The sequence below is a fragment of the Zalophus californianus genome, chromosome X (assembly GCF_009762305.2).
Source record: "Zalophus californianus isolate mZalCal1 chromosome X, mZalCal1.pri.v2, whole genome shotgun sequence".
Classification (NCBI taxonomy): Eukaryota; Metazoa; Chordata; class Mammalia; order Carnivora; family Otariidae; genus Zalophus; species Zalophus californianus.
The window spans coordinates 38,940,562-38,958,507 of record NC_045612.1 but is presented as its reverse complement, the minus strand read 5'-3'; the positions used below and the strand labels follow the sequence as shown (position 1 = coordinate 38,958,507).

Genomic DNA, 17,946 nt, shown 5'->3' with positions numbered 1-17,946 from the left:
TACTATTTAATAGGGGATGAGAGGGAAAAGAGCTCCATGATCACTTCCAGATTTCTACCGGTATTCCTGGGTAGATAGCAGTGCCACACACCAATATAAGGAATTCAGGGATGGTGCAGTAATGGATATGTTGGTGTCCCACCCATATCACCTTTACTGTGCATTCCCCAGCCACTGTGAATGTTGGCTGATTACTCACAGCTGTCCCATTCTTGGGAAAATTGTCCTAGAGCCCAAACCAAATGGAAGCCAACTTACTTTAAAGGTTAGGTCCCTCCCACAGACCTTAGCCAATGACTGACAGCCTGGGGTTGGTACAAAAGTCTAACTCCCTAGCCTCAAGCTGGGACTCATGGTATAACTTGCACTCCAGCATTTCTCCCATAACATCATACTGAAGCTAGTCTCCAGCAGAGATCACATACTCGCTGAGCTATGACTTCTGCCCTGTCCTTCTTCCCTCACTCCCTTTCTCTTGGAGCATTCTCTCAACGAGTAATTTGAATAAGAAACTCCATCTCAGACTCAGCTTTTAGAGAATCTGACCCAAGACAGATGGGAAAACAAAATTTTGGTGGTGGGGAAGGCTGATTAATTCAGTTTGGGACATCTTAAGAATGAGGTGCCTGTGGGACATTAAGGTGGAACTATTTCAAAGACAGTTGGATATTCAGGGTTTGGGGCTCAGGAAAGAAGTCTGATCTGGATAAATAAACTTGGGAACTGTAAGCATGCAAAGCATGGTACATGAAATTAATGGGAGTAGATGAGATAGCCCAAAGAAAACATATGGAATAAAAAGAGAAGAGGGAAACATCAACATTAAAAAATGGAAAAGAAAGAACATCTTAAATAGACTTAGAAATAAGGCCAAGGAAGTGGAGAAAAGACTATTTAGAACAATATTAAGAACACCACAGGAAGAGTTTCAGGAAATTGAGGCAAATGCCAGAAAGAATTTCAGGAAAATGTTATAAATTCCAGAGAAGTCAGATGAAGATGAAGACAGAAAAATATCTGATGAATTTGACCAGTAATAAATTATTAATTATAGGAACTTAACCTATAAATATGTTTACACAGGTATACAAAGATATACACACATACATATTTCATGTGGAAAATAAGGGAAAGGATTAAATCACAAATTATTCTATTTTGAGCATTGGGAGTATGGTGGGACATTTATTGAGATGAAATATACTGGCTTAGAATATGAACCTACTCCAACAGGGTGATCCAAGCTGAGGTTAAATTATCCCTGGTGTGAATGGCAGCTATTGACTATTAAAGCTGCCTTTTAAGCATAAAAGCCTGCCACCCATCACAAGTCACTTAGTCCAATGCAGCTTAAATCAGGTAAGGCGAACATGGAAATTCAGCCCACACGTAGCAAAGTGGGCACTTACTATTAAGGTTTTATTGTGCCATCTCTTATGAACCAAGCAGCCAAAACTATGGGGTTCTAAACCTCTTTTGGAAGACAGAATACAAAGTGTTATGTCTGTTAGCTATTCAACACAAATCTATTTCCTCTCTTATTGGGAAAACAACTAGTCCACATTTTACAGCCTCCCTTGGAGCTAAGTGTAGCCATATGACTGAATTTTAAGCAGTGAAATGTAAGAGGAAGTAATACATGCCATTTCTAGGTTAAGGCTTTTAAGAAGTAAATATATGCCTTTCATGTTATTTTTCACTTGTATAGATGAATGCAGATGATGCCAGGGTCCTAGGAGATGGCAGAGCCATAAAATGGTTATATCCTGGGTCCCTGAATCCCAATATTAGAAGGAAGTCACCTGCCAACAAAGAACATCTACCTTGTACTATTATTTAGATGAGAACTAAACTTCTGCTGTGTTTGAGACATTAAATATTTGGGAGTCTATTTGTTATAGAACCTAGCTTAACACTAGTAGCCCTAGCATGGAAAAAGTTCAGACCCAGGTTTTCCCTAGATCGTTACAGTCATATGTCCTCAGTTACAACCAATAGAGAAGAGCCCATATAGGAACAGGTAGATACCTACATGCTGTCATGTCCTACTGATATTTTGGACCACCCCAGGAAACAGGGAATGTTTGGAACACCTTTTTTAGCAAGAAGGTCATCTGAACATTTACTGGATAGGCATGTACTTCACCCCTTCAATAATATGCCCCTAAGTGGTTATCATCAAATGTTCAAGAGTTAAATTGTCCTGTCTCCCAAGATGTTTGTTAGTACTGCATCTGACATGAAACCTTTAAGCATACAATCACCAGAGAAACCTGCTCCTGAGTCAAGCATTAGCTTAAGTTATCTTAAAGATGCCTTTTGGTGCCTGACAATGTTTCTGGGACATTGTAACATCAGAATAATTCCTACTTGCCCTGCAGCTGCAATACTGTCCTAGTGTTAGGTATGGACCCTTATGAAAATTTAATTCTCCACATCAATGCCTGCCATTTCTATATCAGCTGTTGCTACCTATTTTGGCCGTAAGATTTTCTACCTCCATGGACTAAATGGCTGCTATGTCTTCTTCCTCTATTTCATTTTGTTTTGTTTCATTGTAGAGAGCTATTGTTCAAGACCTCCTACCCTTGTATCAGTCTATTCACTCTTTACCACCCAGAGGTCAATGGTCATATAGTAGATATTAACCAGGTAATAGTGGAAGATTCCTGATGCTATGTTTCCTGCCAGTAACACTTCATTAATTTAACAAACATGTATTGAGTTCCTTACTATATGTTAGGCCCTGAGGTAAGGGTTAGCCACAAATGGTGAACAAAATATTATACTTTTGTATAATATTTTACAAATATTGTGGGGCACCTGCGTGGCTCAATAGGTTAAGTGCCTGCCTTCAGCTCAGGTCATGATCCTGGGTTTCTGGGATGGAGCCCCGCATCGGGCTCCTTGTTCAGCAGGGAGCCTGCTTCTCCTTCTCCCTCAGCCTGCCGCTCCCCCTGCTTGTGCTTGCACTCTCCCTCCCTGTCAAATAAATAAATAAAATCTTTAAAAAAAAGAAATGTAAACTTGCAACTCTGACAAGTCCTATAAAGGAGAGATACATAATCTAAGTATGTATAATTGGGGCTTTGACCAATCAGAGAGGTTGAGGGAGGGTTCCTGGTAAGTGATAATTGAGCTGGGAGCTAAAAGATAAGTGGAATTAACCAGGCAAAGAAGGGAGAGAAAAGTATTCCAGAGATTGGAATAGCATGTGAAAAGGCTCTGTGCTAGGAGCATATCACAATCCAAGGACTGAAAAAAAGCCAGTGTGGCTGATGCAGCGAGGGTAAGGGAAATATTGTGGTATGAGATAAGGCTGAAGAGGCAGGCAGGGCAGAGTCACACCATGGAGGATCTAATAGACCATTTTAAGTAGCTTTTTCTTGATATTAACAGCAATTAGAGGCACTTCTATACCATGTAGGATGTAGTAAGTCATGGCAGACTACCATTCCCGATACCACAACATTAGAAAGCCAGATAAATTGCAAAAATATCATATTTTAAAAGATGACAAAGATATGTATAAGCAAAAAAAAAAAAAAAAAAAAAAAGGACCTGAAATTAAGAGGGGCAGGAGGCCTTCTGAGATAAGCAGATTGTTGCCAGGCATTTTCTTCCCTGGGGACATTTGCTAATCCTTGGAAAAGCTGAAGATCAGGTTTAGCCTAGCAGAAGGGCTTTGCTGGGAAAAAGAGAAAATCAGCAAAATAGACCAAAACCCCCATAACATATGGACCAATATTTTTTAAACCATGAAGGCAGTAGAGAGCGACCAAACACACAAATGGAGGTAAAGGTGAACCTGAAAAACACACTAAAATTGGTAGAATTTGTGTTTTTTGTTTTTGTTTTGTGAGACTGTATTCCCCAAACTGGACATGACTTGAAGGCAGAAACTGTATCATTCATAATGTTCAGCAATCAACCAAAAAGCCTTAGATATGTGAAGAAAGAGGAAAATGTGACCTATACTCAAAAAAATAAAAGCAGTCAGTAAAAATCAACCCTGAGATGATATAGATGTTGCAGCCAACAGAAAAGAACTTTAAAGCAGATATTCCAAATATATTTGAGGACTTAAAAGACAATATATGCAAAATGAATATACAGATAGGGAATATCAGCAGAGAAACAGAAACTATAAATATGAATCAAATGGAAATTCTATAGCTAGAAAATATAAAATTCACTAGATTGGCTTAGGAAATGACAGAAAAGTCAATGAACTTGAGGAAAGAGCAATAAAAAATACACTAATCTGAACAACAGAGAGAAAAAAGATTGGGGATAAAATGAGTAGAGTCTCAGGGATCTGTGGGACAATAGCAGGCAGTCTAGCAATACAAAACTTCAGTTTCAAAAGGATACAAGAGAGAATGGAAAAGGAAAAAAATATAAGAAACGGTGGCCCCAAACTTCTTGAATTTGTTGAAAGACGTCAATTGAAATATTGAAGAAACTTCACTGAACCCCAAACAGAAGAAACACAAACAACTTAGGAACATAACACTCACACTCCTGCCATTTGAAAATCAATTTAAAGATCCAAGAAGTTCAGTGAACCCCAAACAGATTAAATACAAAGAAAACTACACCTAGACACATCATAGTCAGATGCCTGAAATCTAAAGATAAACTTTTGAAGGCAGTCAGAGAATATATTAAAAAAACTCCTCATGATTAAAAAAATTTTCACAGAAAATCAGAAATAGGGACGTGTGAAAAACCCTTCAGGTAACATCAAACCCAACAGTAAAACATTAAATCATTTTCCTCTTGAGTCAAGAGCAAGGCAAAGATGTCTTTCTTCACCAATTCTACTCAATATAATGTGAGATCATCAAAACACTGATGAGAAAAATTAAAGAAAACTTAAATAAATGAAGATCTATACCACATTAATGGACTGGAAGATTCAATATTGTTAAGATGTCCATTGTCGCTAAGTTGGTTTATAAATTCATACAATTATTATCAAAAGTTCCTGAAGCCTTTGCTTAAGTAAAAGAAGCTAATTCTAGAATTTATTTAAGATTAAAATGAACGACGCTATCCAAAACAATCTTGAAAAAGAACAAGTTGGAGGAGTTTACACCACTTGACGTTAAGACTTACTCTAGAGCTATGATAAGCAGTGTGATATTGGCAGTAGAGTACATTAATGAGTTTGTGAAACATAGTAGAGTCCAAAAATATACCTACATATATATAGTCATTTGATTTTTACCAAATTGAAAAGCTAACTCAGTGGAGAAAGGAAAGCTTTTTTTAAGCAATTGCTGTAGGAACACTGGATATCTTTATGGAAAAACAGTGAACCTTGTTCACTATCTCAGTCCATACACAAAAACTAATTCAAGATGGGTCATAGTCCTAAATCTAGAATCTTGGAATAGGTAAGGATTTATGGGCAATAAAATGAAATAAAAATAAAATAAAATAATAGATTGACCTTCCTCAAAATTAAAAATTTTGCTTGTCAAGAGATACCACTAAGAAAATAAACAAGCCACAGATGGAGGAAAAATATTATAAAACATGTATCTGACCAAAGGTTTATATCCAGGATACATGAAGAATGTCTACAGTTCAAAAATTAAAAGACAAAAAATACCCCAGTTTTTTATTAAATGGCAAAAATTTGAATGGGCAATTCACAAAAGAAGATACACAAATAAATTATAAACATATGAAAAGGTGGTCAACCACTTTAGCCGTCAAGAAAATGCAAATTAAAACCACAATAAGATACCATTTCACACACACCAGAAAGGCAAATATCAAAAAGATGCTTCTGAGAATTTAGAACAAATGGAACATCCATACATTTCTGATAGTAGTGTAAAATGTTATAACCAATTAGAAGAACTGTTTGGATGTTTTATATAAAGTTACACTTGTATCTGTTCTATGACTCATTTAGTCTATTCTTTTTTTTTTTAAGATTTTATTTTCTTAACTGATCTCTACACCCAACATGGGGCTCGAGTTCACAATCCTGAGACCAAGAATTGCATGCTCTACCGACTGAGCCAGCTAGGCACCCTTCAGTTAGTCCACTCTTTAAGTATTTACACAAGAGAAACGAAAATATATGTTCACAAAAAAACATTAAAACATTTATAGTTGCCTATTAAAAGATACTCAACATCACTAATTATCAGAGAAGTGCAAATCAAAACCACAGTGAGATATCATGGCACACCCCCTAGGGTGGCTACTACCAAAAAATTTTTTAAAAAATGAAAATAACAAGCACTAGCAAAGATACGGAGAAATTAAAAGCCTCATGTACTGTTGAAAGGAGTGTAATTAAATGGTGTAACCACTGTGGGAAATTGTATGATGATTCCTCAAAAAATAAAAAATAGAGCTACCATATGATACAGTAATCCCACTTCTGGGTATATACCCAATGAATTAAAAACAGAGTCTCAGAGAGATATCTGCAAACCCATATTCACAGGAGCACTATTCACAGTAGCCAAGCAGAGGAAGCAACCAAAATGTCCATCAAGAAATGAGTGAATAGCATACAATGGAATATTGATCAGCCCTAAGAAGGAAGGAAATCCAGTCACATGTTACCACAAGGATGAGCCTTGGAGACATTATGCTACATGAAATAAGTCAGTCACAAAAACACCAGTGCTGTATGATTCCACTTATATAAGTTGTCTAGAGTAGTCACATTCACAGAAACAGAAAGTAGAATGGTGTTAGTAGGAATTGGAGGGAGGGGAAAAAGAGAGTTATTGCTTAATGGAGATAGAGTTTCAGATTTGCAAGATAAAAAAGTTCTGGAGATCTGTTTACAACAAATGATTATACTTAACAGAACTGAACTGTATATTTAAAAATAGTTAAGGAGGGCACTTGTTGTGATGAGCCCTGGGTATTGTATGTAAGTGATGAATCACTAAATTCTATACCTGAAATTAAAGTTGATTCTTTGTAAAAAAAAAAAAAGTTAAAAGGCTAATTTTGTGTTTTTTCACAACTAAAAAAGATTACAGTTGCCCTATTCATTACACCAAAAAACTAGAAACTAGCCAGATGTTCATCAGCAGGAGAATGATAAACAAATTGTGATATATTTATAAAATGAAATACTACTCAGCGATTTTAAAAAATGAACTAGTGTTACATTCAAAAACGTGAATTAACCTTAAAAAGTACTATGTTGAGAGAGAAAAGCCAGACATGTAAGAGTATACATTGCATTATTTTATTTATATGAAATCTAAGAATGGAAAAAAATACTAATTTATGATGACAAAAATCAGAACAGTAGTTGCCTCTGGGCTAGGGGCAATGACTGAGAAGGGAAATGGAACTTTCTAGGATGATGGACAGATTCTATATTTTGTTTTGGGGAGTGGTTACAGAAATGTATGCAACTGTCAAAATTCATTGAATAGAACATCTAATTAAACCTCAATAAAAATCTATTTTAAAAACACAATGATACTATGTAAAATAAGCCAGTCACAAAAAAAGACAAAGGCTGTATGATTCCACTCATATGAGATAGCTAAAGTAGTCAAATTCACAGAAACAGAAAACAGAATGGTGGTTATAAGGAGTTGGAGGGGGGTGGGTAAGGGGAGTTGTTTAAGCGATACAGAATTTCAGCTTTGCAATATGAAAGAGTTGAGACAATGTGTTGCAAAAATAATGTAAATATACTTAACACTACTGAATTGTATACTTAGAAATGGTAAATTTTGTTATGTTTTTATCATAATTAAAAATAAAAATTTAAGGGGTGCCTGGGTGGCTCAGTTGGTTAAGTAAGTGTCCAACTCTTGATTTTGGCTCAGGTCATGACCTCGGGGTTGGGAGATCCAGCCCTGTGTTGGGCTCTGCACTGAGCGTGGAGCCTGCTTGGGATTCTCTCCCTCTTCCTCTGCCCCTCCACTCCCACCCCTGCTGGTGTGCTCTCTCTCTCTCTCAAAATAAAAATATATTAAAAATAAAAATTAAAAATTAAGAAAAAAACCAGTGAGGGGGTACCTGGATGGCTCAGTTGGTAGAGCATGCAACTCTTTTTTCTTTTTTTTTTATTATGTTATGTTAGTCACCATACATTACATCATTAGTTTTTGATGTAGTGTTCCATGATTCATTGTTTGCATATAACACCCAGTGTTCCATGCAGTATGTGCCCTCCTTAATACCCAACACCGGGCTAACCCATCCCTCAGCCCCCTTCCCCTCTAAAACCCTTTGTTTCTCAGAGTCCATAGTCTCTCATGGTTCATCTGCCCCTCTGATTCCTCCCTCTTCATTTTTCTCTTCCTACTATCTTTTTTTTTAACCTATAATGTATTATTTGTTTCAGAGGTACAGGTCTGTGATTAATCAGTCTTAAACAATTCACAGCAGAGCACACACTCTTGATCTCAGAGTTGTGAATTCAAGCCCCACCTTGAGCATAGAGATTACTTAATAAAAAAAATTGTTTTAAAAACCAATGAGATACCCCTATAAGCCCACTAGAATGGCTAAAACTATAAAGGCTGACAGTATCAAATATTGCTGATGATGTAGAGCAAAGGGAACTCTCATAACTTGCATGCAGGAAATTAAAATGGGAAAAGGTTTGATAGTGTCTTATAAACTTAAATGTACACTATACTTTAACATAGAAATTCCACTCCTAAGTGTTTAACCAAAAGAAATTAAAATATGTGTCCATAAAAAGACTTGCGATTAACATAACATAATAAAATAAAAATAAATAAATAGAGACTTGTAAAAAGCATATTCCTAGCAGCTTTATTCACAATAGACAGAATTGGAATGAGCCCAAATGCCCATCAACAGGAAAATACATAATTAAATTGTGCTGCATTCATAAAATTGAATACTACTTGTCAATGAAAAGAACAAGCTATTTATACACACACAATAACACAGATTAATATCAGTTGGGATGCTGTATGATACCACTTCTATGAGGTTATAGAAGAAGCAAAATTAATGTAAGATAGGAAAAACCCTGGAACAGTGTTTCCCTCTTTGTGGGAGGCACAAATTTACTGAAGAACACAAAGGAACTTTCTGGAAAGAAAGAAATGTTTCATATCAGGGGTCAGCAATCTTTTTCTGTAAAGGTACATATAATAAATATTTTATGCTTTGCAGATCATATACTGTTTCTGTTGCATAATCTTTGCTTTCCTTTTTTTGTTGTTGTTTTTACAGTCATTTAAAAATGAAAAAACATTTTTAGCTTCCAGGCTGTGAAAACCAGGCCATGGCCAGATTTGGCCCATGGGCCATAGTTTGCTGATCCCTATTCTATATCATGATAACGTCTAGACTATATGGGCATATCCCTTTATCAAAATTATAGATCTATAATATGGGCATTTCAGTGTGTATAATTGTACCTCAAAAATAGAGAGCTGCAAAATAATAACAATAGCAATAATAACCAAGTTAGAGATGAAATAATAATGGTAGAATGTTGATAAATTTTGAAGCTGGGTGATGGGCATATGGTGTTTGGTTATATTATTCTGTTTCTTTTGTATATGTTTGCTATTTTCCATAATAAAATTTTTAAAAAGAAAAGAAAGACTTCCAGGATGTAGCTGAAGCAGTATTTAGAAGGAATGTTCTAGCTTTAAGTGACTATATTAGAAAATAAGGAAGATTTCCAGTTTAAAAAATTAAAAAGAGCAACAAATTAAAAACATAGAAAGTAAGGGCGCCTGGGTGGCTCAATAAGTTAAGTGTCTGCCTTCAGCTCAGGTCATGATCCTGGGGTCCTGGGATGGAGCCCCATGTGTTGGGCACCTTGCTCAGCAGGGAGTCTGCCTTTCCCTCTCCCTCTGCCCCTCCCCCCACTCATGCTCTTGCTTGCTCTCTGTCTCTCTCAAATGAATAAATAAAAAATCCTTTTAAAAAACCACAGAAAGTAGAAAAGAAGGAAATAGTAAGAATATAAATCAATGAACTAGAAAGCACACATACACTAAAGAAAAATCAACAAAACCAAAAGTTGATCTTTGGAAAAGATTTTAAAAATCCATAGTCCTCTAGCAAAACTGATCAAGAAAAAGAAAACACAAACTATCAATATCAAGAATGAAAAAAGGGGGCATCACTAGAGATCCTAAGGCTACTTAGAAGATTGCATGAGAGGGCGCCTGGGTGGCTCAGTTGGTTGAGTGACTGCCTTCAGCTCAGGTCATGATCCTGGAGTCCCGGGATCGAGTCCCACATCAGGCTCCCTGCTCCATGGGGAGTCTGCTTCTCCCTCTGACCCTCTTCCCTCTCGTTCTTTCTATCTCTCATTCTCTCTCTCTCAAATAAATAAATAAAATCTTTAAAAAAAAAGAGAAGATTGCATGAGCTTATTAGGTACATCTTTGTGCCAGTGAGTTTCACAGCATATGTGAAATGGACAATCTTCTTTTAAGCCATAACTTACCAAAAGTGGTACAAAAGGAAGTAAAAGGTTTAAATAGTCCACTATCTATTCCAGAAATTGAACCTGTAATTTAAAATCTCCACACAAAGAAAAGAGCAATAGGAATCTATTTAAAGAGATTTAGGTAGAAAACTGACAAGATCAGATTCTATTTTGGAAAAGACCACTTTGCAAAGTGGAGAAAAGATTTGAGAGTGATAAAAGTAGATGTGGAAAGAGTAGTTGAAAGACAATTGCCAGTGGTTGTCAGGCACTAGGGAGAGGGAGGTATGAGTAAGTGGAGCACAGAGGATGTTTAGGGCGTTGAAACTATTCTGCATGTTACTATTATGATAGATACATGTCATTATACATTTCTAAAAACCCACAGAACATACAAAACCAAGAGTGAACCCTAAAGTAAACTACAGACTTAGGGTGATAATGATGTATCAATGTATGTTAATCAGCTATGACAAATGTACCACTCTGGTTCAGGATGTTGATAGTGGGGGAGGCCATGCATGTAGTTTGGGCAGTGGGCATATGGGAACTCTGTACTTCCTATTCAATTTTGTTGTGAACCTAAAATGGCTTTTAAAAAATTACCTTAAAAAAAGACAATTGCAATAGTTCCACTGGAAGTTGATGGTGGTTTGGAGCAGAATGGTAATAGTAAAAACAAAGAAAAAGAAGAACATTGAAGATTGAAGGAGCATGGAGAATCTTTGAAGTATGAGTTGTAGAAAGTGAACTAACCAATAAAGTATAATGGACCTAAAGGACAGTGGTAAAGGGCACTTTAAGAAGAGAAACATGAATTTATAATGAAAACAATATACCTTGCTGCATGACTTTCTGCTCTGATACTTGGCTATTTAAGTGCAGGCACAGAGAAAGTCAAGAGTTAGGATCGTCCAGAATTTGGATTTTGTAGATGTGTTTGACTAGAAAGTCAGAAATAAGAATGTGTTCAAATGATGGATTATGGAATCTAAATGGACACAAAACAAGGGTTTCTGGGTTGGAAGAAAGCAGAAGTCAGTAGACAGGAAGACCTGCTGTAATATACAGGCACAGGTGAAAGAAAAAGAGGATACAATCAAAGAGTATGATGTCTGAATCTATGATTTTGGAGGTAAAGCATTTTCAGTAGCAATTATAGATGATGAAAAGGCCAAGGTATACTGATAGCAGTGGATGGCCAAAGTGGAATGGAAGAAAAGATGATTACAGATTATATGGCAAAGAACTAAGTAGCCAAGGTGTTAGGTGGCACAGGGAATATGCCAATCGGCTGCAGATGATGGTGAAGAACATGAGCCTGGGAGATACTGCCTGATTTTCCCACACACATTTTTGCAGAAATTCAGGCCCTAAAGGGATATTGAAAGTCATCAGTCCTTTGGCCTTCTGACGCCAGCTGTTTGCCTTTCAAGAACATCCATCTCATTGTGCAGGGCTCTTTTCTATAGCTGGCTCACCAAGATCTGCTTTCCAGTCTGGCTCCTGATATCCAGTCCCAACATTTTAAGATCATGAAGGCACATAAGATGCCAAGGCAGTGTTGGACATGTGCACAGTGATGGCACAGTCAATTCCGTCTCCTGCTTCATAAAAGCACTAGAAAGGAATTGGGGCCTTTCACATGGTAAATTCTGGAAAACTCTGTCCTTCTCCCTAGAGCTGAGTTGCTATCTGCACCTGACATGGCCACACGAGTCAGTAAGGGGACATGTAAAAAGATGTCATGAGAATAATGGGAGCCAGTTTTCTCACTATTAAAGAACAGAGTCACAATATGGAAAGGGGAAAAGACAAAATGAACTCTGTGGCATTCAATTATAATTGGAAGTATTCATATGAATTCGTGGTTTTAGATAGATGATAGATAGATCTGAATAAAATTAAAAATCCATATATGCATGCTGATATAAATATATGAATAAATAAATAAATGGTAGAAAAGGTAAGGCTCTTTCTTAACACTACAATACCAACCAATAAACACAGAAAGAACACTGGAGTTAGAAAATCAATGGGTACCTTTGAAACCAATATAAGACATTATATGTGAATTAATTGAATTACAATTTAAAAAATGAAAAAAATTTAAAAAGAAAAAAAAGAAAATCAATGGGTTCTAAAATTAGTGAGCAAAAGTTTGATGAAAAACAAGATATTTACACAGACTTAAAGTATCTGTTTACAGATTATGTGCTAATTACAATGGGAAGAAGACAGTAACTCTATACTGGAGAAATTTAGTAGATTTTGAAACCACCAAAACCAAATAATCAAAATTAACATCACAACTGGGACAATTGATATTGTGTGCATCCTGATATAAAGCACTGAAAAGAATAACACATCACTTCTGTAGTATTCTGCTTAAAGATGCATAACCTAAATCTAACCATGAGGAACATGGGATAAATCCAAATTGAGGGACCATCTACCAAATCACTGACCTGAATTCTTAAAAAATATTCAGGTAAAGAAAAAAACAAAGAAAGTCTGAGAAACTGTTCCGGATGAAAGACACTAAGGAGACATGACAACTAACCATAATATGTGATCCTGGATTGGAAACTGGCCTGGGGAAAATTAGCTATCATGTATTTTGACCATTGACAAAATTGAAATATGGACAGTAGTTTCATATTATTGTATCAATGTTTAATTTTCCAACTTTGATAATTATACCATAGTTATATACAAGAATGCCTTTTTTAGGAAATACACACTGATGTATTTAGAGATAAAAGGGCGGGATGTCTACACCTTACTTTCAAATGGTTCAGAAAAAAATAATATACAAAAGCTTATAAACAAAGAATGAAAAGTTTGAGGTTATATCAAAATCAAAAATTACCCAAAAATCATGGACACATTGTACCTTGGATCCATACCTATCTTCTTATTTCCATACTTCTAGTTAATTAGCTCCCCTAAGTTTGAGCCTGTTTGGCTCCCAACTTTGAAGTTAGCTCCCTGTTTAGCATCCTGGATCATCAAACCAGTGTGGATTGTCTATTCTAGCTCTGGCATTGGTCCCCCTTCTGGATTCATCTCTCATTATTTTACCATCAGCTCCAAGCATCAAAACCACACATAAGAGAAATAGCAGATCATAACATCTCATCTGATCCCTGGGATACATCCTGTCCACGGTGAGCCACATACCTCCCATTTCTTCCTTTCCTTTATTTTCTGACTTGTACAGGGCTCAGGATGTAGCAGGTGTCTGATTCATACCTGTCGGATTGATTTGAACTTGCCTGTTTCATAGATGTGAAGAAATCTATTATTACTTTCCTAAAATTCCCACTCTCATGAGTCTGAAGGACAGGCTCTGTGAAACTTTTACAGACTCAAAGCTCAAGGAGGAGCCAAGATTTTAAATGGTTTGGGAGGAATCATCCTTATTTACATACTGCTTCCTTAAACAAACCATCCAAGGACTCTTTAAACATAATTGGTGGGACTGGGGAAATCACCATTTTTCTTATGCAAGTAGTAATTACAAGATGACTTTTCTAGGCCTGGCAACTGGAGATTTTGAATGATTATGGGATATATACTTAATAATAATCATAATAGCTACCATTTTATAAAGAAGCTATATGTCAGGAAATGTGCAAGATGCTTTATGTGTATTATCTCTTTTCATCCTCATGCCAACCCTGGGAAGTATTTCCTTTACAAATAAGGAAAGTAAGGCTCAGGGGGGCTAGGTGACTTACCCAAGTTAAAATAGCTCTTAAGTGGGTAAGAGCTGGAAATTGAATCCTTCATGTCTCTTTGATTTCAGAGCCCATACTTCTGCCATAGCATCACATGGTTATATCAAGCCAGTAGCAACCCTGCAGTTTCCCACACTGACTTGTTAAGGGGTCTTCCTAACAGCTGATGTTAGTTACTTTGGAGAAAGGGATTAATTTTAGTGGGAATGTACATAAACCAGGGTTTCTCATACCATTTCAAGCATATCACTTGCACTCGATTTGATGGACTTAATGTCTCCAAAACCTCCAGAGGGGAACTTTTTCAGCCACACCCAATCACCCTAGAAAGAAAAGGCAGAGAGGAATGATCAGACTTAGTTGCCAACAGCTTTAGAGCAATGTTCCTTCCACATGAAGGGTTTATAATCAGACCATCAACTCAAACAGGCTTTGTTCTTCCTCCATCACCCTCCACCACATAGACATTCTGTATTTGAGCTAAAAATGAGGTCATGCAGGGATGCCAGGGTGGCTCAGTCGGCTAAGCATCAGACTTTTAATTTCGCCTCAGGTCATGATCTTAGGGTAGTGGGATCAAGCCCAGAGTCAGGCTCCATGCTCAGCGGAGAGTCTGCTTGAGATTCTCTCTCTCTTTCTCCCTCTGACCCTCCCCCGCTCACTCTCTCTCTCTGTCCCAATAGAGAGATAGATAGACAGATAGATAGATAAATCAAATGTTTAAATATGAGGTCATGCAGAGAAGTGAAAGGTAAAAATTCCAATTAACTAAAGACCAGGAAACCATTGCAGGTATGCAGACCCCAGAAAAGGAATGATACCACTCTGCAATGACTCCCTTCACTAACTGCAGAAAGTGCTAGGTCATTTCATTTATTCATTGCTAAGTGATATAGCACCAGGTTCTCTGCGATTGATGATGATGGTTGGCGGTTGCAATTCTTACTGCCTTGAGGCATCCATGGTGGGAGATGTAAGGCCGGAGATGTAATGCAGCAGTTGTTTTCTGCATTTACCTTGCTCCAGTTTTCTCTTGTGGGACAGGCCATTTTGGGGGCCTCTTATGCTTCAATCATAAACCAATTGGCTTCAATGTAGATTAAACATTTCTTATTTGGATGCACAAATATACTACCGCAGTAATACAAGTAATCTAGACTCTTTCAGAAGTCTATTTCTGACTTTTTAAGTACAAAGCAGCTATTTCTAAGGCTGCTGTCAAGTCAAAAACAACAATTATTTTATTGTCTTCACTTTAACACCAGCACCTGATAGATAATTTTCTTCTCCTTGCATAGCCTCAAGGATTCATCAGTCATCAAGCCCTAGTTTCTGTGCGACCCAAATTTTTTAAAAAAGCAATACAAATATAGATTCCTTTTTCTCCCTGATAATAATAATGCCTTGCATTTGCACAGTGCTCTTTACCCTTCAAAGTGCTTTCATATCTATTACCTATAGCCTGGAGATTCCATTTCAGGCTGCACCAATTTGTCATCAAGTAGAGATAATAAAGCAGAGAGCTCTGTGCAGTCAAATTCCAAGAATAAGAGAGTGTAACCACTCTCTTATTAAGGAATATATCCAGCTGTGGCACTGCATCTGGAGACCTGCCAGAGGCAAAGGCTAATAACGGGAGCTGCGGACATCTGAGTTACACGCCCGCACTTTGGGTTAGAGGGCATCTTCGAGCCAAGGAGCTTGAAACCCTTTAACTAGGGAATGGCTCTCAGAGGCCTTCAGCAGCTGAACAGAACTGTGCCAGCCAGGTTCACTGCCCACAGAGCCCAGCAAGGTTAAGTCCAGGATCCGCGCCTGCCTGTAGCAGAACGGTCAAGGCAGCCTTCCTGGTCTCTTGCTCGATAATTCCCTGAGCATGGCCCCAGACCAGCTGCATCACTGTCACCTGGAAACTGGTTAGAAAGGCTGAGTCTCACACTCCAACCCACACTTAATTCCTTAATCACAGAAGTCATGAGGGCCAGACACGAGCTCAAAGTTTTAGCCTTCGGAGGACTTTGCCCTTTAGAGGGATCAAAGCCAAGGTTTAAGCTGAAAGAAAAAAAAAAAATTCTACCTGGGAATTCACAAAAGCAACAAATGTGTGGGAGATAGCGGTAGGCAATAAAGCCTCTCCAAGCACCTTCGCAACCATATTACTCGGCCATGGTCACTACGAGCTGTAAGGGCACCTTCTTGCTAATTAGAAAGGGTGCTTTCCCTCAAGGAAAAATAAATAAACAAACAGACAGACAAACATGTGAGAATATTCTTTTACAGCCTGTGGCAGCCCTGGTGCCACACTCTCATTTACTCATACATCCTCCAGATACCAGGGAACACATTCCACTCACAGCATGGCTGGTCTGCGTACCACCAAGCCCTGCCTGCCAGGTGGAGCCTCTTCATCAGGTTTGGAGTCAGGCTATAGAGGTGGAGGAGAGAAGCTGAATTTGGACCCCCAAGAATATTGGGCAGGAGAAAGGAGTAACTTCAAAAAAAACTCCTGGGGAATAGTCAAGGCAGCGTATAATCAGGTGCGCATGTTTACCAGTGACTATGTATGTGCATAGTCGAGTGTGCTAGTATAAATGTAGATATGAGAAGTAGCCCCTTCCCCTCCCCCCCATCTCATTCCCAAACTAGGCTGGGAGGTCAGAACCTCTTCGCCCACTCCTGCACCTCTGTCATATAAGTTAGTACATGTCTATAATGTGAATAGCACCCTCTTAAATATGGTGCCCTTGTGCAGTGCACAACCTGAACATCAGAACTGGCAGTCCTGACTGCCTCTAGCCAGTACCTGATACTTTCTTCCTGCAGTCAGCCTTATTACAGACAGGGGTTAGCCTTCTCTCTGGCTTATTAACTTTTAGAGGTAATTAAGCCAAGCTTTTTTTTCCCAGCCAAATCACCAAATTTGAGAGCTGGAAAGGGTCTTGGGTATCCCTGTTCTAATCCCTTCATATTTTGATAAAGAAACTGAAGTCTGAAGAGATGAAGTGACTTGTACAAGGTCAGAAGGCTAGGTAGTAACAGAACAGAGGTCTTCCACTTTCCACTTTATTGCTCCTTTCTCTCATGGCTTTCTTTGGTTTGGGGGATTTGTGTGTATTTATTTTAAGATTTAAATAATTCTCACAAACTTTATAAGCAAATTTTTATTGAGTCTGTGTGTGTCCTACTTCATTAATAATGAGGAAGAGGAAGGAAATGGGCAGGTTTTATCTTCACCACACATACATTATTTGGTTTTTTTTTTGTTTTTTTTTTTTAGATTTTATGTATTTATTTGAGAGAGAGAGAGACAGAGATAGTGAGAGACAGCACAAGTGGGGAGGAGAGGGAGAAGCAGGCTCCCCACAGAGCAAGGAGCCCGATGTGGGGCTCGATCCCAGGACCCCGGGATCACGACCTGAGCCGAAAGCAGTCGCTCAACCGACTGAGCCACCCAGGCGCCCCACATTATTTGTTTTGATTTTTTCTTTTAAGTGAATGATAAAATACTTCATTCATCATTCACTTTTTAATTAAGAGGAAGAAACATCAAACTCTATCCACTAAAGTTTTTAGAAGTAATTTAAAGTCCATCAGTTTTGCACTAAGCCCATGGAGCCTTAACTAAGAGTCAAGAGAAGTAGGTCCTGGACCTGGCTGTGCCTCAAATTCAGGGGCGGCCTTAGAGCAACCACTTTGTTGGCCCGAGCCCCAGTTTTCTAATGGACAGAGCTGGACAATTCTGTGATGAGCGAGGTGGTTGGTGGAAAGGAT

At 37.9% G+C, this 17,946-nt stretch overlaps 1 protein-coding gene across 1 annotated transcript in view; it reads right to left on the bottom strand.

The window, feature by feature from the left end:
* GUCY2F (guanylate cyclase 2F, retinal) overlaps window positions 1–17,946 on the bottom strand; it is a 93,454-nt gene that overhangs the window by 32,410 nt on the left and 43,098 nt on the right. The window contains exon 7 of the mRNA XM_027608799.1: window positions 14,409–14,498. Coding sequence (XP_027464600.1) covers window positions 14,409–14,498 — 90 coding nt within the window. The remainder of the gene's footprint in view (window positions 1–14,408; window positions 14,499–17,946) is intronic.